The sequence below is a fragment of the Pterocles gutturalis genome, unplaced genomic scaffold (genome assembly GCF_000699245.1).
Source record: "Pterocles gutturalis isolate BGI_N339 unplaced genomic scaffold, ASM69924v1 scaffold53067, whole genome shotgun sequence".
NCBI classification, from domain to species: Eukaryota; Metazoa; Chordata; class Aves; order Pterocliformes; family Pteroclidae; genus Pterocles; species Pterocles gutturalis.
In genome coordinates, this window is record NW_010109692.1 from 1 (window position 1) to 16,645 (window position 16,645).

A 16,645-nucleotide genomic window follows, 5' to 3' on the forward strand; every position below is an offset into this window, starting at 1 on the left:
TGTTCGGTAATTTCTAAACCGGCCGAGCGAAATCTGCCGTCCAGGGGCTTCGGCGCTGCCGTGGGGAGCGGGTATTGGGCTGTGCCCCCCGGCCTTTAGCTGTCTCACCGTGAATGTCTGGTTTCTCTGCGTGCCTTGAGCGAGTCTCTGTAGCAGCGAGCACGTAGCCAAAAACACCATTTTTCAAAAAATTCTGAATGAGCACGTTGTACGTTGAGCATCCAGAGATGTGTCCTCTAGGTGGAGGATTATTAGTTTAAGGGAAATGCTGGTTTGTCGTTTTGATTTTTTTCAGCTACTGGTCAAAATGGAGCATCATCCTTTTGTTAATACCTTCCTGGTCTGCAGCATGCTCACCACGGGATTTTTTTTAATCAAGAGCACCCCAGAGGTTCTCTCCCCATTCTTTTGCCATTTCTGCATTCTGGGCACCCACTAGAAATTCATATTTTTGTCAGTTGTAGGCAGGTTGGAAGTGAAAAAGATACCATTTGAAAGGAAACAGATGAGATGTTCTGTAGGTTGATATTCCCCCTCGGTAATTTTGCTTAGCAATCTAGGGTTTCCCTTAATAAAGAAATATTATGTAGAGAGGACAGCATGCTAATTTCTCTTGAATGGCAAAAAAAAAAAGGAAGTAAATTTTTTTATATATCAATACTTGGAATAAAGAATAATTTTTTTAAGCCCAAGAGGGAATAGTTGAGACAAAGGATGTTGCTGTTAGAGATTCGGCATCCTGAATTAGAGGGTTTTCCAATTAGCATCTGAAATGATTAGAATCGTTCAGGAAGAAAAACATATTTGACAGTTCCTGGTTTTGACAGTTCTTATGGCTTCTTGTTTTTCCTTCTATAGTAAAAATTATTTTTAATAGGGCTGGGGTCTGGACCTTTGGGGCAGTTTTTACACTATTGTTTAGAAAAAAGAAGGAAAAAAAGGCATTTACCATTTTTTTTTCTCTTGCAAAGGAATGTGGAAGCCTTCTTATTTTGGTTTGGGTTTTTTCCAGTGTTTAATACTCTTGTTGTCGGGCCCCTATAAAAAAAAAAAGGAGCTTCATCCTTTAGTGTGGTCCTTTAAATAGCAGTAAATCGTTGAGTTGTAAAACGTTTAGTGTATCAGCAGTGACAAGCAGTGTTGTGCTGTGGCCGGTCTCAGTAAGGTGTGAGGCATGAGGTAGAAGCCATTATTTTTACCCAATTTCCCAAGCTGGGTTTGCAACACAGATTTTGTACAGTGTGTGCTTTTAAATTAAGAGACATCTTGGAATGATACAGTTTTTTCCTCTGTGAGTTGTACCAGCAGGATATAAATAACTAGAACAGTGGAAGGTGCCTTTATGGTGCCGTTGCAGTGCCAAGAGGAGGGGCCTGTGTCACTTCAGCTTGCGTTGCTTTGGGTTGTGTTTGGCCTCAAAGCAGAACAACATGGGTAGGGAAGTACCCTGGCCGCAGAGTTTGTTGTGTTGGGAGAGCAAAGTATCAAGAAATAATTGTTAAATCAGTAAACTCAAAATGTTTAGATTGAAGTGGGATAATTGAACTGGAATTGGGATAATGAAACGTGAAAAAAATTCCATTCAGTAGATCTTTTGAGCATGAACTGCGTATTGAGATCATCAAGTAGTCCTATATTGTCAAACCAGTATTTTTATAGTAATATTTTTTCTGTATGACAAAGAAGAGATGCTTTATTTCAGGGTGATTTCTGATACACTGTGATGTGTCATATTAAATCCATGTTTGAAACTAAATCTCTTGCCAGGTGCCGGAAATACTAGATAAAAGTGCAGAGTTTCTTTAGAAAAATCAGATGCAATTTTAACGTTAGGCTTGTCTTTGAAATTTACTGTTCTTGTTATGCTGCAATAGGGCTCTTAACGTATCTGGCTGCAACCAGTCTTTGAGGAGGAGGTGAGTAGAAGGAAGTTCTTGCGACACTTAGTGTAGGAGAGAGGCAGACAATGGCATCTTAAAGGTCTAAAGCATTAGAGATGGATGTTCTTATTGTTATAGGACAAATGGTAAGTTACTTAGTGGCCTGCAAAATTGCTTTAGTTGTGTTCAGGGATTTTGTTTGAGGGTCACATCAATGGAAAGAATCAAGCACAGGGACCTGATGAGAACATTAGTGTTCATTTTAAAACTTGTCACATGACCTGTTTGTGAGCTTCCTCATTCTTTTCCTTTGAAAGAATACTTATACGTACAAGTTCTTACTGTTTGATGACTCAGTAGGAAGTGAAAGAGTCGGTATAAACCACAGTGAAGTGGAGAAGAAACTATATATGGTAAAACTTCTTACATACGTGGTCTTGCACACAAGCAAGCTAAGTAGCTATTCTTAAAACATTCTGATTGTATACCAAATCCTTGCAAAAATGAATGATGGTGAACTGCTTCCATACACAGGTGTGTAAATCCATTGTGTGTTGGTGGTGGTGTTCGAGCTATGGTGTATACTAAGCACTGTACTGAAATTATTTGATAGTTGTCCTAAGGGGTGTGCACAACAAGGGGTGGAAGAGAAACAAGACTATATATACTGACATTTTATTAGAAGGTTTCAAGTTGAGAGTGGGAAGAACAGCGAGTATTTAATGCCTGGCACTGGAAAAGAGAAGCTGGCTGTATTCCAAACTCCTGCAGTTCATAGCGTTTCATTGAAGATTTTGGAGGATCTTCTGTGAGGAAAGAAGTATCTTACGTTTCTTGTACCCCTTCAAAAATCTAAAACTGTTCAAGGTCTATTATATGGGTACGTTTGTGTTTCTTAGGTGCGTTTACCTGTTGGTAGTTTTGCCAAGTCTGGTTCTTCAGCCATAATTTCCAATGTTATGTCATCATGAACCACCAAACCATCTGAATATTCAATATCATCTCAGGGAGGATACTGTAGTGGGGATGCTCTCATTGATGGGGAAGCTGACGTGCCAGGCTGACTTGTTCTCATCCTCACCAAATTTTCATGTAGCCTTCGGGGGGATACCTTTCAAATTTGAAGGGGAAGAGACAGAGTTAAAAGTTCTGCCCCATCTATCTTCTGTTGAGTTTACGAAACTTTGTAAAAATGCCATTTTTAAGGCTCTCTGTTCTGTCCTGAAAGAGGTAGGGAACAGACCGTGAATGTCCAAGCTTAATCTTGCCCTTTGTAGTTCATGTAGATGAAATCTGATTTCAATTGTGTTTTAGGCTGATTGGAGAAATGACAGTCTGCTTTTAAAATCTAGGATTTATTGCCAACATTGTTAACTACCTAGGAAGGTGTGTCAAGGCTTTAATGCAGAAAGGGCCTGGAAATTACTAGTACAGTTCAGATAGGAAGAAATTACAATACTGTTTTTGTAGGTTGGCATTTTCTAGGTCAGCATAGTCATATGTGATTTCAAGAGGTATTTTCAAGGTTGGCCAAGAAGCATGTACTGATTTTGTGCATTAGTCGGTTTGGTCGTTTATCTCGGTGGTTGCTATGTAAACCTCGGGGTTTATTTGCCCAATCGGTAGGATTCAGAAGTGTGGGTAGTGGAGCTTCTTGAGGGGTGTTCCAGTAGCTTGAGTTGTAAAGATTAATTTAGATGTTACTGGTCCTGTTACTTCTGTTGACCAGCACAGTTGGTGATGACCAGTGGGGAAGCTGCTTCATGCTGGGGGGAGGGAAAAGCTGTAAGCAAATATATGGGTGTAAAGGTGCGTGTGCAACCTGGAGGTGCTGATGGTTGTACCTGGAACAATTTATGAAACCCTAAACTGGAGCATAGGATTGTATAGGCTGTTCTATAAAACTTCCTTCTAGCTTGACCAGGTCCTGCAGAATTAAATTTATAACAAGCATACCTAAATATTGTAGTTACAACAAAAATTGTGTTATTGTCCTGAATGCAGTAATTTGCTAAGTCTGAAAGGGAGCTTATTTTAAAAAAATTTTTAGACACTATTATTTGGACCCTGCTCAGCCCTTCAAAACATCTCATATGTTTCCTCTGGTATAAAACTTCTGGTAAAGTCTTCTGGTGTATTCAGGTAGTGTGATCCAAAAATGCTTGTGGCTGCTCTTTGCTTTCTCATTGCAGCACTGCATTCTTGAATACGCAGATAAGATCTGTGTAACTCTTACCTAGGTACTTCTGGCCTTAGTATGAGCAAAAGATTTGATAAGTACTTGCCTTTTCAGAGAACATGGATTGAAGTAGAATTAGTGAAATGAGTTTTACACACAGTGTCATTCTTCAGGTATTCCAGACAGCTCTGCCTTTGGAGACAGCAGATAAGCACCGAATGGGTGAAATAAATTAGGGTCACAAAAAGCAAAAAAAACTGCCTTCCCCCCTGTATTAGCCCAACTTTTAATTAAAAGATCTCTTGGCTTCTTCTGTAACTGGCTTCATAAATTTATTTCTGAAACAGGTGCCCTTTTTACTGCAGTAAGGCGAGTAGTTTAGAGCAACAGAAGGTGACTTTTCATGGTACTGTTATTGTAATGGCAGAATTTCCCTCAGCTGCAATTAGCTACGTTCTGTGCTGTGATAATTGTTTCAGTGTCAGTCTTCAGACCTCACTTCAGAAAACTCAGTGAAGGTTTTGGAAATTCTAGCAGGTAGCTTTTAATACAGCCTGAAATGGATAGTGAAGCTTTGTGACAGGGTCCCAAGGAGCCTGTGAATTGTCTGTCCTTGGAAGCTTCCAACACCCAGCTGGTCAAACCCTGCAGTAACCTGGTCTGAGGTTGGATGAGACAGCTCCTGAGGTTCCCTCCAGCCTGAATGACCCCGTGATGCTGTGTTACAGCTGTTATACCCAGATGGTTGAGTAACTTTGCAGATGAAAATACGTAATGTTTAGTTTGGGACTGCAGGATTTTGTTATGGCATGCTGATACAACACAGTATGCATCAAGAAAAGAGAAACCTGCTCTATAGGAGCTGCAGGCAGAACATCAGAGTATAATATATGAATGTGTAGGATAGCCGAACACCATAATTTGCTGATCCCCATAGCTAAAATTGTAACTTCTTGCTGGCACATTTAAACTTCTTGTTTTACAACTGAGTTTCCTCTAGTGACTATATATGTATATGTGGGTTTTTTTATGCTCCGTTAATCTGCACAATTTTCTTAGTGTATATATGATCTTGGAACCCAGTGATATAAAGCTTCCATTCGTACATATTTAGGTAACAAATGCTGTTTCAGAGTATCCTGTTTGGTGTAAACTGCCATCAGCTGAGGTTTTGGTTGTGCTATTGGTTTGAGAAGTGCTTACTGCAAATGTATCTATTTATCCTTAAAAGAAACCCTAAAAATTATGAAACACTGAGAAATCCATCTGAATCACACAGACTACCTGCTAGTTCACTGTTAAACTCTTTTTATAACAGCGTAACACCTGAATTCACATGGTTTTGTTTTTTCTGATGTATAATTTGTTATGCTACTGTGTCCTCTAGTTGGAGACGCGATTTAATTTGGTCTCATTCGGTACTCGTTATGAGGTGATCTGTTGCTAGAGAACTTTTTTACAGAGTGGCAGGAAATGCAGGTTCAAACACTGGACTCTTTTACACCTCGTAAGGTACTTAGTCATTTTAATAGTGTTTCTTAAAAATTTGACAGTCTGAGAAAACATTCTGGAAAGTACTTTCATTCAGTTTTGCAGATCTGTGCATCATCTGAAATGTGTAAAATTGATTTGAAAGTATAAATCAAATTGGTTTCCCATGGGACACATGCTCTTAAATTTGCACTTTTACATATTTTACCCCAAACCAGGTTTCTACTGGTAAACAAAAGTAAAGCATATCCTAATAAAATTATTTATTCCTTTTCAGTTTGTGAAATGTGGCTATGCAGGCTCAAATTTTCCGGAGCACATTTTCCCAGCTTTGGTTGGAAGACCCATTATAAGATCAACTGCTAAAGTGGGAAACATTGAAATCAAGGTAAATTTTTTTCATTCTTGTTCTTTTCTGACAAATCAAAATATTTAGGGCAGCTTCTGGCTTATGCAATGTTTGGAAATGCTTTTTCCTTAATTCCCCTTTATGCTGATTCAGTATCTCTTGTTTCATTTCTGTATTGGATTTTAGCCTGTCACAAACTACAAAGTTATTCAGAGGGTAATCCAAAGCACTGGAGGCCTTCAGATAGTACAACTGGGGAGGCAGCAGGTAGGGCTCAGGTGGTTCTAGGCAAGAGGGGGGCTTCAAATGCCAATATATAAATGATGTAAAGATTAGAAGACAGAAATCTGACAGAAGTGGTTGATGTTTGTCACTGAGCTGTACTGTGAGATTCCGAGGCAATGCTGAAGAACTGCTGGAGCTTCCAGGTCTTTCTATACTGTTTGCTTTCTGCTCACAGTTGATCATCTGTGATCTTGTATGAGATGTTTAACCTTGGTTGTATTTGCATTTCATTGTTTCTATTGTTTTTGGTTTATTTTCTTTTTGCTGTTGATTGACAAAGGTACTCCACACCAGTTCAGGCTGCTTATCTTGGGATATTATTCCAAGCTTGGAATTGTGGGGGAAAAACTGTTTGAGAATCTTTCTGAAGTCTGGAGAGCTATAATTTTTTGCTTATTTTGTAATTACAGAGTAATACTTCAAATGTTAGTAGTTGCTTTGGCAGTACAGGCTTCAGTAGATGTCTTGGCCCTGCTGTGGTCACATCTTCCCTTCTTGCTTCTAGCTGTGTGTTCTCACCTTGTGCTGGTCGTGCTGCTTGTGCAGTCATGGTGAGCCCACTTTAGTGAGCTGATCAAGCTGAAAAAAGAGTGATTTCTTTGTCAGGTAAAGTTTTGACTGCCTCACTAGACAATTGTACAAGCTCCAGTTTGAGAGCAAGGCAGAAGGAGGAACTTGGGGGAGAAGTGGGAGGCAATGGAGAGCTGTAGAAGCCCTCACTTAGGCCAGTGAAGGTCAAGTAGAACCACATACGTACTGGCTTTCAGTTGTGCTTTCCCTGTTACTTCTGAGCAGCAGCTTAGTAAAATCTTCCCAGTCTTGTTCCTTATTTTCAGAACCCTATGGGCAAGAAGAGCTTCAGTTCTCTGATTTCTGCTGCTGCCTGTAAAAAGTTAGTATCAGCAGAAGCCATATTAGGAAGTCAAGAGGATGAAAAACATCAGATCTTTCCAAAATGATTTTTTTTTTTTTTTCAAAAGGATGGTGGTCTTTCCCTTTCATAGTAGATAAGTTTTTGTAAGGAGAGGGAAAACATCTTCCTTTCTCTTGCAAGACTTGGGGAGGTGTTTCTTTGTCTGTCTACTTGAACTTAATGTGAAAATTTCTTCAAGGAGGTCCTGGTAAGGTTTTATGGAAGTTGTGCCGTGGTTTACTGTCCAAAAAAAAGTCCAAGAAAAGTTCTCTTGCATGAAATCTCATTGTTGAGGTCATGTTTTCTTTCCAGCTGGTCTGATACAGCCTGTCCTGCCAGTTTTGGTGTCTTCTGATTATCTGATAGCTTAATTTAATATCATTACAGATGGCAGTGTTGAATTGGAAAGATAGGAGGTAGAAGTGGGTAGTTGCTATGAGATCAGTGCAGAAGAACCAGTAAACTGTAATTTCGCATGCATTGCCCATCTTCTCTTTGAGCATGGATCACATGGGTATATTTTAGAGAGTATGAACTGTGTCTAGAGTCTTCCTAGAAGTTTTGTAGCATCTGCCTGTAGTAGCTTGTCACTCTTCCTTAAGGAAACAGGGTATCAAGAGAAGAAATCCCTGCCGCAGATACTTTGGGTATCCCAGTAGGATAATACAGTAGGAAGACATGTTAAGTGTGAGTGACATTTTTCTTTGTGAGATTCTTGCAGATATCCTAAAATAATGTATTTTAGCAGATCAGTTTTATGCCAAAATTTAATTCTAGCCATTCACTGCAAGTTCTTACAGGATAAGTTTAAAACTGAGTAAAGAAAGCTGGCCAGAAGATTATCAGTTTAGCTTTTTGAAACTATTTAGAAAAGCTGTCATTCCTGTGAAATTCAGAAACTCTGTGAAAAGAGTCTGGAAGCTGATCAAAACAGTGGTTATTCATCTATTGAATTACCAATTTCAAGTTGCTTTGTCGATGTTTTCCTTCTGGGTTCTAATTTCAGCCAGCAGCAGGGATATAGCTTTTTCTCCTACTAAAGAGTCCCTAGTTCAGGACATAAACACAAAAGTTTGGTTATTACTGCGATTATTTTGCTTAAAATTGCAGCCTTGAAACTCTAAAACCAAAAACATAGATGCTACTCTTAGCTTTTACTAATTTACTAATCTTTGACGCAGGTTTGGCGGTTAATAATCTTTTTAGGAAGAGGCAGGACTGATGAATATCTTTGACTAGTTAAAACAATTAGGATTTTAGGGCAGATCAGACCCAGCGACCTAAAAAAAGGTCGTATAGTTCTGCTCAGTTTCTACCAAAGACAGCCTGGAGAAGGTAATTCTCTGGATTTAAAGTGAGAAAGGTCGGCATGCTCTAACCAGCCTCTTTGGTACTGCCTGTCCAAAGGCAGCTGCCAAAAATTCTACTCACTTTTCCTCTGACACAATTTTCAGAATAAGATGTCTTTTGACGGTTTAGGTGACTCAAAGTAACTTTAATTGAAGGAGGAAAAATCTCAGTCATGAAAATGGCTTTAGTATGATTTTGGACAGTTTGTGCACGTATGCTTTAAATGTCTCATAGTGCTCCATGACTGCTTTAATTACCTGATCTTCCTACCTTCGTAGCTTGCTATAGGGAATGAGCTTTGAGATACTGCTCTTACTACTGCACTTCATGATTGGTTATTTCTGTTCTGAGAGCAGATGCTTTAATTTAAGCAAATGTCTCTTATTTGATTCTTTTTGGGTATTTGTTCCGTCATAATTGAACAGATTAGTCTGCTTATAGGTGAATAATTTTATGTTATAGTTTTCAGTTCTTGTGTATTTAAAGTGGAATATTTAAAACAAAATTTCAGTTTAGCATTTGTCAGAGCTAGTTATGGTCAAATGCCTTGTACGGAGTCTTGTCCAGTTCACAGAAACACCTTGCCCAGGGTAAAACTCCAGTGTTTCAGAATATTTATGTACAGAATCCTGTTTATGAGAAGGAAGCAAATATACTGATCTTGTTTGCAATGTAGGATGCATAAACATGACGTGCCAGTGACATGCAGCAATAACTTCCTTTAAAGAGACATTTTAATGTGAGGTCCTGAGAATGTTAGCTTGGCCCTAACTAAACTAACTCAGATCATTTCCCGCTGTACATGCATCTCTTTTCAGCCTACTTCTACTGTGTACTTAAAATAATTTGAGAATTTCATTTAGGCCTTTTCTGACTTTCTTGCTTCTACCTTCTTTCTTCACCTTTCTTGACCTGTTGAAGTAGAATAACAAAAAGATGGTAAGTGAGGTGCCCCTGTGCTGTTTGTTTACCATTTTTGGCTTGATGGGACCTAGTAGCTGTTATGTTATTTTTTTGATGCAACTCATTGTTTTGTCTTGTCCTACATTTTACATTTGAATACATACTTATTTTGGGCATTGTTCATTGCTTTGGTTTACTAGCAACTAATTCTTGAATATTTTATGTATTGCTTCTAAATGCTACATAACCTGTAGTTTTGCAAGATGTAAGAATAACTCTTAAAGATCAACGTGAGCTCAGCATCTTTAACAGTAGAAATTGCTATATTTAACAACACAAACCAAGAGCTTGAAAAAACTTTCGGATTTTGGTCAGATAAATATTACTGAGTACCAAAGTAGTGGAAACATTGAATGTCATGATACAGGTTCCTGTCTGCAAATTCAGTTGTACTGTCCTTCTTCCCCTTCACCTCCCAAGTGCACGTGTTTGTTAGTGTGCTCTTGAGATCAGTTGTTCTGCCGTTTAACTTTGTTTTAAACAGACGTGAAAGTTTTGTGCAACTTTCATTGCGCATTTGAATAGCAGCTTTTCCTGGGCTGTGTCCTGTTGGGCAGCATAGAGCCTCAAAGAACAGTGCATAAAAAAAGCTTCTGATTCTTCGAACTGGTGGAGTTGCTGTCATCTTAAATTCTCAGGGGTAACGTGGCTGCGTGACGGTGTTTTCGTAGTACAGTTTCACTAGAGTACATGCGATTTAAACTTCTAAAGTCTTGACTATTGTCTTTGGTAGAGAACTGAAGTGTGATCTACTGTGCAAGGGAGAACAAATAAAACACGTTGTCAGGGAGAGGGGCTGGAAGAAGAAGTTTGATTTAAATAATTTCCAATTAACTTTTTTTTATGGTCAACAGTAACTGTTGAGGTTACTTCTAAAAAAGGCATTATAAACTGGAAGCTGGATTTTTCATTGTGTGTCGCTTTTCCCTAGCATTGAATAGTGGGTTGGGTAACCCTCACTTCAAAGTTTTCTGTGCCACAGTAACTGAAAACTGCAGTGGCATATTTTTGTATGAAGCAGCATTTTGGTTTTTTTTTGCAATGAAATCAATATAATACTGGTATGGAAACAGCACTATTGCTACCTAGAAATATGTTCTTATAGGCTAATATGAGCAAGTTGGTTAAGATTTCTTTAGAAAAGTATGGGCTATAATAGGGAGCAAAGATAAGATGTTACTGTGCATACTTCCTCTGGGAAATATGTGGGAAAGGAGAAGATATGATGCTCCTAATTTGAATGTGCAGTGTTTGCATAACTAACCAATAAACGGATTGCTTAATCAGTGTGAAATGACTATACAAACTATGCATTAGTTGGTTGTATTTGTGTAAGAATGCATTACTGGGGTTTTTGGCTTGGGAATTCTGGCATGGAACAGACGAGGGTATATTTTATATTTAGGTATGTCTCTTCACACCCTACTGACATAGGCAATATGTAAACCATTGTTTCTTTTAATGTCTAGTGTGGAATTTCTAATCTCTTACTTGCTTTTGCTACTGTTCGGTATGCTTATTCACCACTCATTATTCCTTTTTTGGTATTGTGCACAGAAATTTGCAACATGCATGGAAAAATATTCTGCCAATCCCGCCTACTACCCTTATGTGCTATTTTGCATCTCAGCCTTTTGAAATTAATACTTGATAAAAGAATTGTGGAAGTGTCAGTGGAGAAACATTGTACTTATAAAGGTCTTTGTGGTATTTAGCTGTAGCAGGGTTTAATGGTTTGTTTCAGGTTAATTGGAGAATGGAATTAACAAAGTTTTATTTTGGAAAAGGTTTGGGATGGGCAACAATCAAATTTAAATAGTATATGAAACGTATTCTGCTTTTCTCCTAAGTATCTGAAAATGATTCTGAAATGTGAGCATTGTTTAAGAACACAGTTGGATGCAGGTTGGAGGAGTTCACTGTCATTCTTGAGCATTTTGATGTTTGGAAAACTTTGCAAGCACTGATACATTTCTGTATTAAAATTTTACAGGATCTCATGGTTGGTGATGAAGCAAGTGAATTGCGGTCAATGCTGGAAGTGAATTATCCAATGGAGAATGGCATAGTTCGGAACTGGGATGATATGAAGCACCTCTGGGATTATACGTTTGGACCAGAAAAACTTAATATTGACACGAAAAATTGTAAAATACTACTCACAGAACCTCCCATGAATCCAACTAAAAATCGGGAGAAGATAGTGGAGGTATGTCTGTCTAGTAGAAATTGATATATACTGTCATTGAAGCATTGCTAAGAGATTTTAACTTCTTAACACCTTGTAACTCTCTTAGGCAAAGCAGTTCTCTTTTCTAACCAGAACTCATCCTCAGCCATAGTCATGAAGGGTACTGTGGTAAAATCCAGTCAAGCTGATTTGGTTCAAAAGCTATAAGCGGGTTTCCTGTCTCAAGCCATATCGCCATTAAAACACAGAATTGGAAATACATGTTTATCTTCATGTATCAAAGATATATGGATCACTAGCTATTGGATGAATGCTACTTACTTTAAATGACTTGGAATTCTGTAAGCTGGTAATGCTTCAGAGGAGATTGAGTCTTGAGCAAGATGATGCTTACCAGGTGGAGCAGTGTTGTTGCAGGTAGTTGAGAAGAAGGTGTGATAACAACCAGTTTGCTAATCTTTAATGCTAGGGATTATCAGTGAAAGCCTTCTAGGAAGTAAAGCTTGGTTCTTGGATCCTCGATCTCACAATGCTGCCCTGGGTGACCTAAGGTCCATCTGAACCTTGCATTGATGTAGATTGTCAGATGTATATTGTTTAGCTGTAGTATCATGTGACAAAGATGGGTTTTGAAGAGCACTGATATTTCAGGAGAACAGAAGTTTAGTTTCCCGTTTAGTTTTTTTTTTTCTCAAGCATCATAGGTATTTTCCATTAATGCAAGTATTCAGTGTAACAAAAATGCAGTTTATGTGGTGTTAGAGTAGTTGATAGGGCATAAAAAATGGATTCTAAGTTTGAAACCTTATCCATTTATCAGAACTTTGAGTACAAAAGCTTGTGTATATTTTTTTTCCCAAATCTGTTGCTTAGTCTAATAAGAATTTACCTTTCTCATTACCTGCTGACATGTCTTTTAGGATCCTTTTGTTGTCACAGCAACAGAAGTACTTTCTGCAATGTGGCAGTGAATATATATGTGCTGATCTTTTCTTTCAATGAGTTGGGACCAAGTATAGCAAAGTTGGAAGAAATTTAAGTGAAAAAAATCAAACAGTACACTCTAAATTCATCATTTCTTAGCAGTTGCGGACATTGAGGACCTATTACCTAAGTATATTATGTAATGCAACATTAGTACTACCGTCTATTGTCTGTCAGTCAGCTGTAGCATGATAGACATAGCAGATTATTCTGGGTGGCCTCCATGTAACAGGAACAGTTGAATTTCCTGTTCAGGCTTCTTTGCTTTTCACAATAGTGTGCTTGTTTCTGTTTTCCGGCTAAACACAAAAGGCTGGGTTTTGGTTATTATGGTATAAAATTACTCAGTGCCAGAAATTGCAAAGTCTTGTATGGCTTCCGAAGTCTGATAAAATATTTGTATTGCCCCATTTGCTTTTTTAAACTACTGTAGAGATTGTAGAAACTTAGTCATGATCCTGAGAAATAGGGAGCTCTAGAATCCATTTTTGTAAATTTAAATTTAAACAGAAGTTCATTTTTTCTATTAATATTTTTAATGGATCACAGTGTTAGGAGGACTAGCAATACTGCAACATGTTTATATTCCTTTTCCTTCCATTTTTGACATGGACTTCACCTTTCCAGGGAGGCTAGTCCTGTATGAAGCAGAGGACTGAATTAAGATTTTTTTCCTAAAGCCTGCAGTAAACATAGTAGTGCCTCTGCCTCTTGTGATACAGTGCAGTAGCATTTAAAAAGGAAAAAAACTTAATCATTTGGACCATGTCAAGATGATAGATAATTATGTATGCTATACTTCATTCTCTTTCCAGTAATTCTCTTTCCTCACCCCATTGCTCCATCAAACTCAGCTACATAGTATACATAGTAACAGCAGCGAGGGTTCACATGGCAGCTATATTGTAAAATATATATTTTAAAAGCGCTGTTTCTTTCGTAGCGTATACAAGGCACTGGTTGCTGGTGAGCTTAACTGAGTGTTTGCTGTTTGTTTGTCTCTAGTTATCTGCTGCGTTCTCTAGTACCCTCAGGAGCAGACAGACTAATGGCATGTCACGTAGGTGTAGTTGTACTCTAGCACAGTCACTTCTCCTAATTCCAGACTAGTATTCTTTATCTTTTTTTACCAATTTTTAGTTCTTCCTTTCTGTGCCCAATTAGAACGTCACTTTGTAGGTAATCCAAAAGCTGCTGTCTTAAGAAGAAGAATCTTTTCAGGAGAACTTCCTGCTTAGTATTAAATCTTAAGATTTGTTAACATATATGCCCTGTGTGAAGGCATTTTTCTTGTCAAATAGAACAGACCTAGATGTTTTGAAAGAAAGAGTAACAACCCCCTCAAATGCCTGGATATAGGTTATTAAAGGGTTTTGCAGTGGCTTCTAGGGTTTAGTGCAACTTGTGAAGGCAGTAACTAGTGCCATGTGAATATTCTTTTTTTTTTTTTTGTAAGAAGATAAAAAATTAGATTTTTCTTAAATTAGTTTTTAATTTTGTAAGAACTCAGATTGTTTGAAAGACTCCTCCATTGGAATAGTGCTGGTTTTAGACAATGACTGCTCAAACAGGATCTCTTTTTGAGTTGCTGCCCTTTCAACTGTTCCTTTTCTGGCAGACACTTCTGCTTCTTGTTTCTGAAGGTATTGCATATGTGCTAAATTGTGGCCGTTATGGAAGTTACTAGATAGCCTTGTCTTGTCTGCTCGCGCTTAGCCCACACACCTGACTACGGTATTAAAATTTCCTTTTATATTGCCCAGTTCACATTAAGGGTTTACAAAAACCCAAAGTGTGATGTTCGCATAGCAGAGTGCTCTACACCTCACCCCCTCTGTGTTCCTTTCTGCTTGACTTCTGCTATACTGTGTGTTCACAGCAAATATCCCAAGAAAGGCAGCATCGGTCCTCCCAGGGTTTTGCAGTGTGCTTGATACAGCTATGAAATAATTAACGTGAGTTTGCAAGGATCAGGTTTTTGATATGGGCCAGCTGTTTAAAATCACGCTATTCTAACAGACGAGGTTATTTAAATAGTTTAGAATTCTAAAATTGTCAGGCATCAGCTTTTTTTTTCTTTAAAAATATTTAGATATCTTTGACTTGAGCTGTGGGAGGACTTAGCATTTAATCAGTTTCTAATCCTAGAAGTTGCAGAAGTGCTTAGGAGGCTGCAGAAGAGCAAAACCAAAACTTCTGTATGTGCTGGAATAATCAGAGTTCATCCATTTTTCCTGGTAAAGCATTTTGAGAGGAAGGCTGCTGTAAAGTATGATTTGTTTACTTGGTCTTTTTTTGTGTTTATAAAGACGACAAGATCCTATAAACTCTACATCCTTTAATCTTAGACTGTTTCTTCACTGAAACTAGTTTAGTGGTTAGGGGAACCTAGTCTACAGGACAGGCAGTTAATTTTCATGTTTCAGTAAGAGTTCTGTAAACCTGTGGTTTTCTGTATGTAGTAACCAAGTAGCCCTACCTGTACTATTTCAGTTGTTGTGGTGGATTTTGCACTAATTTTAGAAGTTTGTCATCAGTTGTGCTTTAAAGAAGGGACGAAGGTGGCCCAGAAGCAGAGAACAAGCTGTGACACTGGGCTGAATCTAGACCCAAACGTGTAGGAGTCTAGTCTTTACTTAGCATAGTCTCCCATTGTGCAAAGACTGTAGGGCTCGATACGAAGAAGAATAAAAAAAAACCTCTGAACTTTGTTAGATTGAGAGCATACACCTTTAACAAACATTTCATTCCCAAGTCACACTTCAGTAATTAAGTACTTGGCTGGTCTACAAGTACTGCCTCCCACTCATTAAGTACTTTGGAAAATGGCTTAGTAAAGCTGCAGAAATTGGTGTGTGGGTTTCTTGAAAGTATTCACTTTCATTACTAAGCGGATATGGAATACTTCATGTGGCTCATCCTGTATGAACAGGTAAGGTATAGAACAGAATGTATTACTTATTGCCATGAAGCAAGTAGGTTTCTACTGTTTGTGTAGAATCTGTGTGATGAAACTTCTTGGAAAGTGTTTTTGATTAGTAAAAATACAGAATTATAGAAATACAGTTTTCAAACGTATATGAAATTTCTTCTAAGTATTTGGCCGGTTTTGGATGTTAATTTTTGCCTTTATCTTACAGGTTATGTTTGAGACATACCAGTTTTCTGGGGTGTATGTAGCCATTCAGGCTGTTCTTACTTTGTATGCTCAAGGTAAGCAAAGATAACTTAAAATCCATTTAGTTTATAAAAGTGTTGCTGAGGCAAAGTTCTAATGTGATATTAATGGGTCTTGGGTTTAATTCAACACTGTTGTAAGCAGGCTCAGCTCTGTCTTATGGGTTTGCTTTTTATTTTGAGGGACTATTGATAGATACCACTGTCAGTATTATTTTTGTGAACCAGCTGTGGGGACATGCTTGCAAATACAAAAACCTGGTTTATCAAAACTGTCATTGTTTCAGGGTATAGTCATTTAGCCTTTGTCATGTTTCCAAGTCTTAATGACATGCTTGTGATTTTTCTGATAAAGGAAAAAATTACTACCATAAGTGAGTTTTTCAAGCAGATGACTAGGTGACTTTGCACTGTTTTCTGTTCAAAAAAAAGCTTGATTCTTCTGCTGTAGATAAAAAAGAATAAATGATCCTCGGCATGAGCAGAAAATTTTGGATTCACTGAACTAAACAGAAATTCTAACATTGATTGCAATCCATCTAGGATTTTAAGAAGTTCCTTAAGCACAGGAGTTCTAATCATGTGACTCCCTACATCTATTTACTGGTGGCTTGGTGTATTTAATCGTCACATAGCAGGAAATAAATATCCCTGTCTGTTAACATGTCACTGTGGTTTCAGTGACCAAGAGCAAAAGTGATGGGATACTGGAACAGTGGTTCTGTTATATAAGTCACTAAAAGTAGTTGAACCAAAACCACTTTTGCAGACCTGAATGTTATTTGCTGCAATCTGTTCTATTACTCCTTTTTTTTTTTTTTTTCCTTGTTTTTTCTTTGGTTTGTTTCCTTGTAAGGTGGGCCAGTGCAAACCTCATGAAATT

The 16,645-nt window shown here is 38.0% G+C and overlaps 1 protein-coding gene across 1 annotated transcript; it reads left to right on the forward strand.

Moving 5' to 3' along the window:
* Positions 1 to 1,996: 1,996 nt before the first annotated feature.
* On the forward strand, positions 1,997 to 15,798 carry LOC104461435 (actin-related protein 2-like; the record flags this gene model as incomplete). Its single annotated transcript, XM_010073045.1, has 5 exons — positions 1,997 to 2,026; positions 2,198 to 2,293; positions 5,828 to 5,938; positions 11,404 to 11,619; positions 15,726 to 15,798. Coding segments are annotated over exons 1-5 (526 nt in total), but the record flags the coding sequence as incomplete, so codon positions are not given.
* Between the last annotated feature and the right edge of the window lie 847 nt (positions 15,799 to 16,645).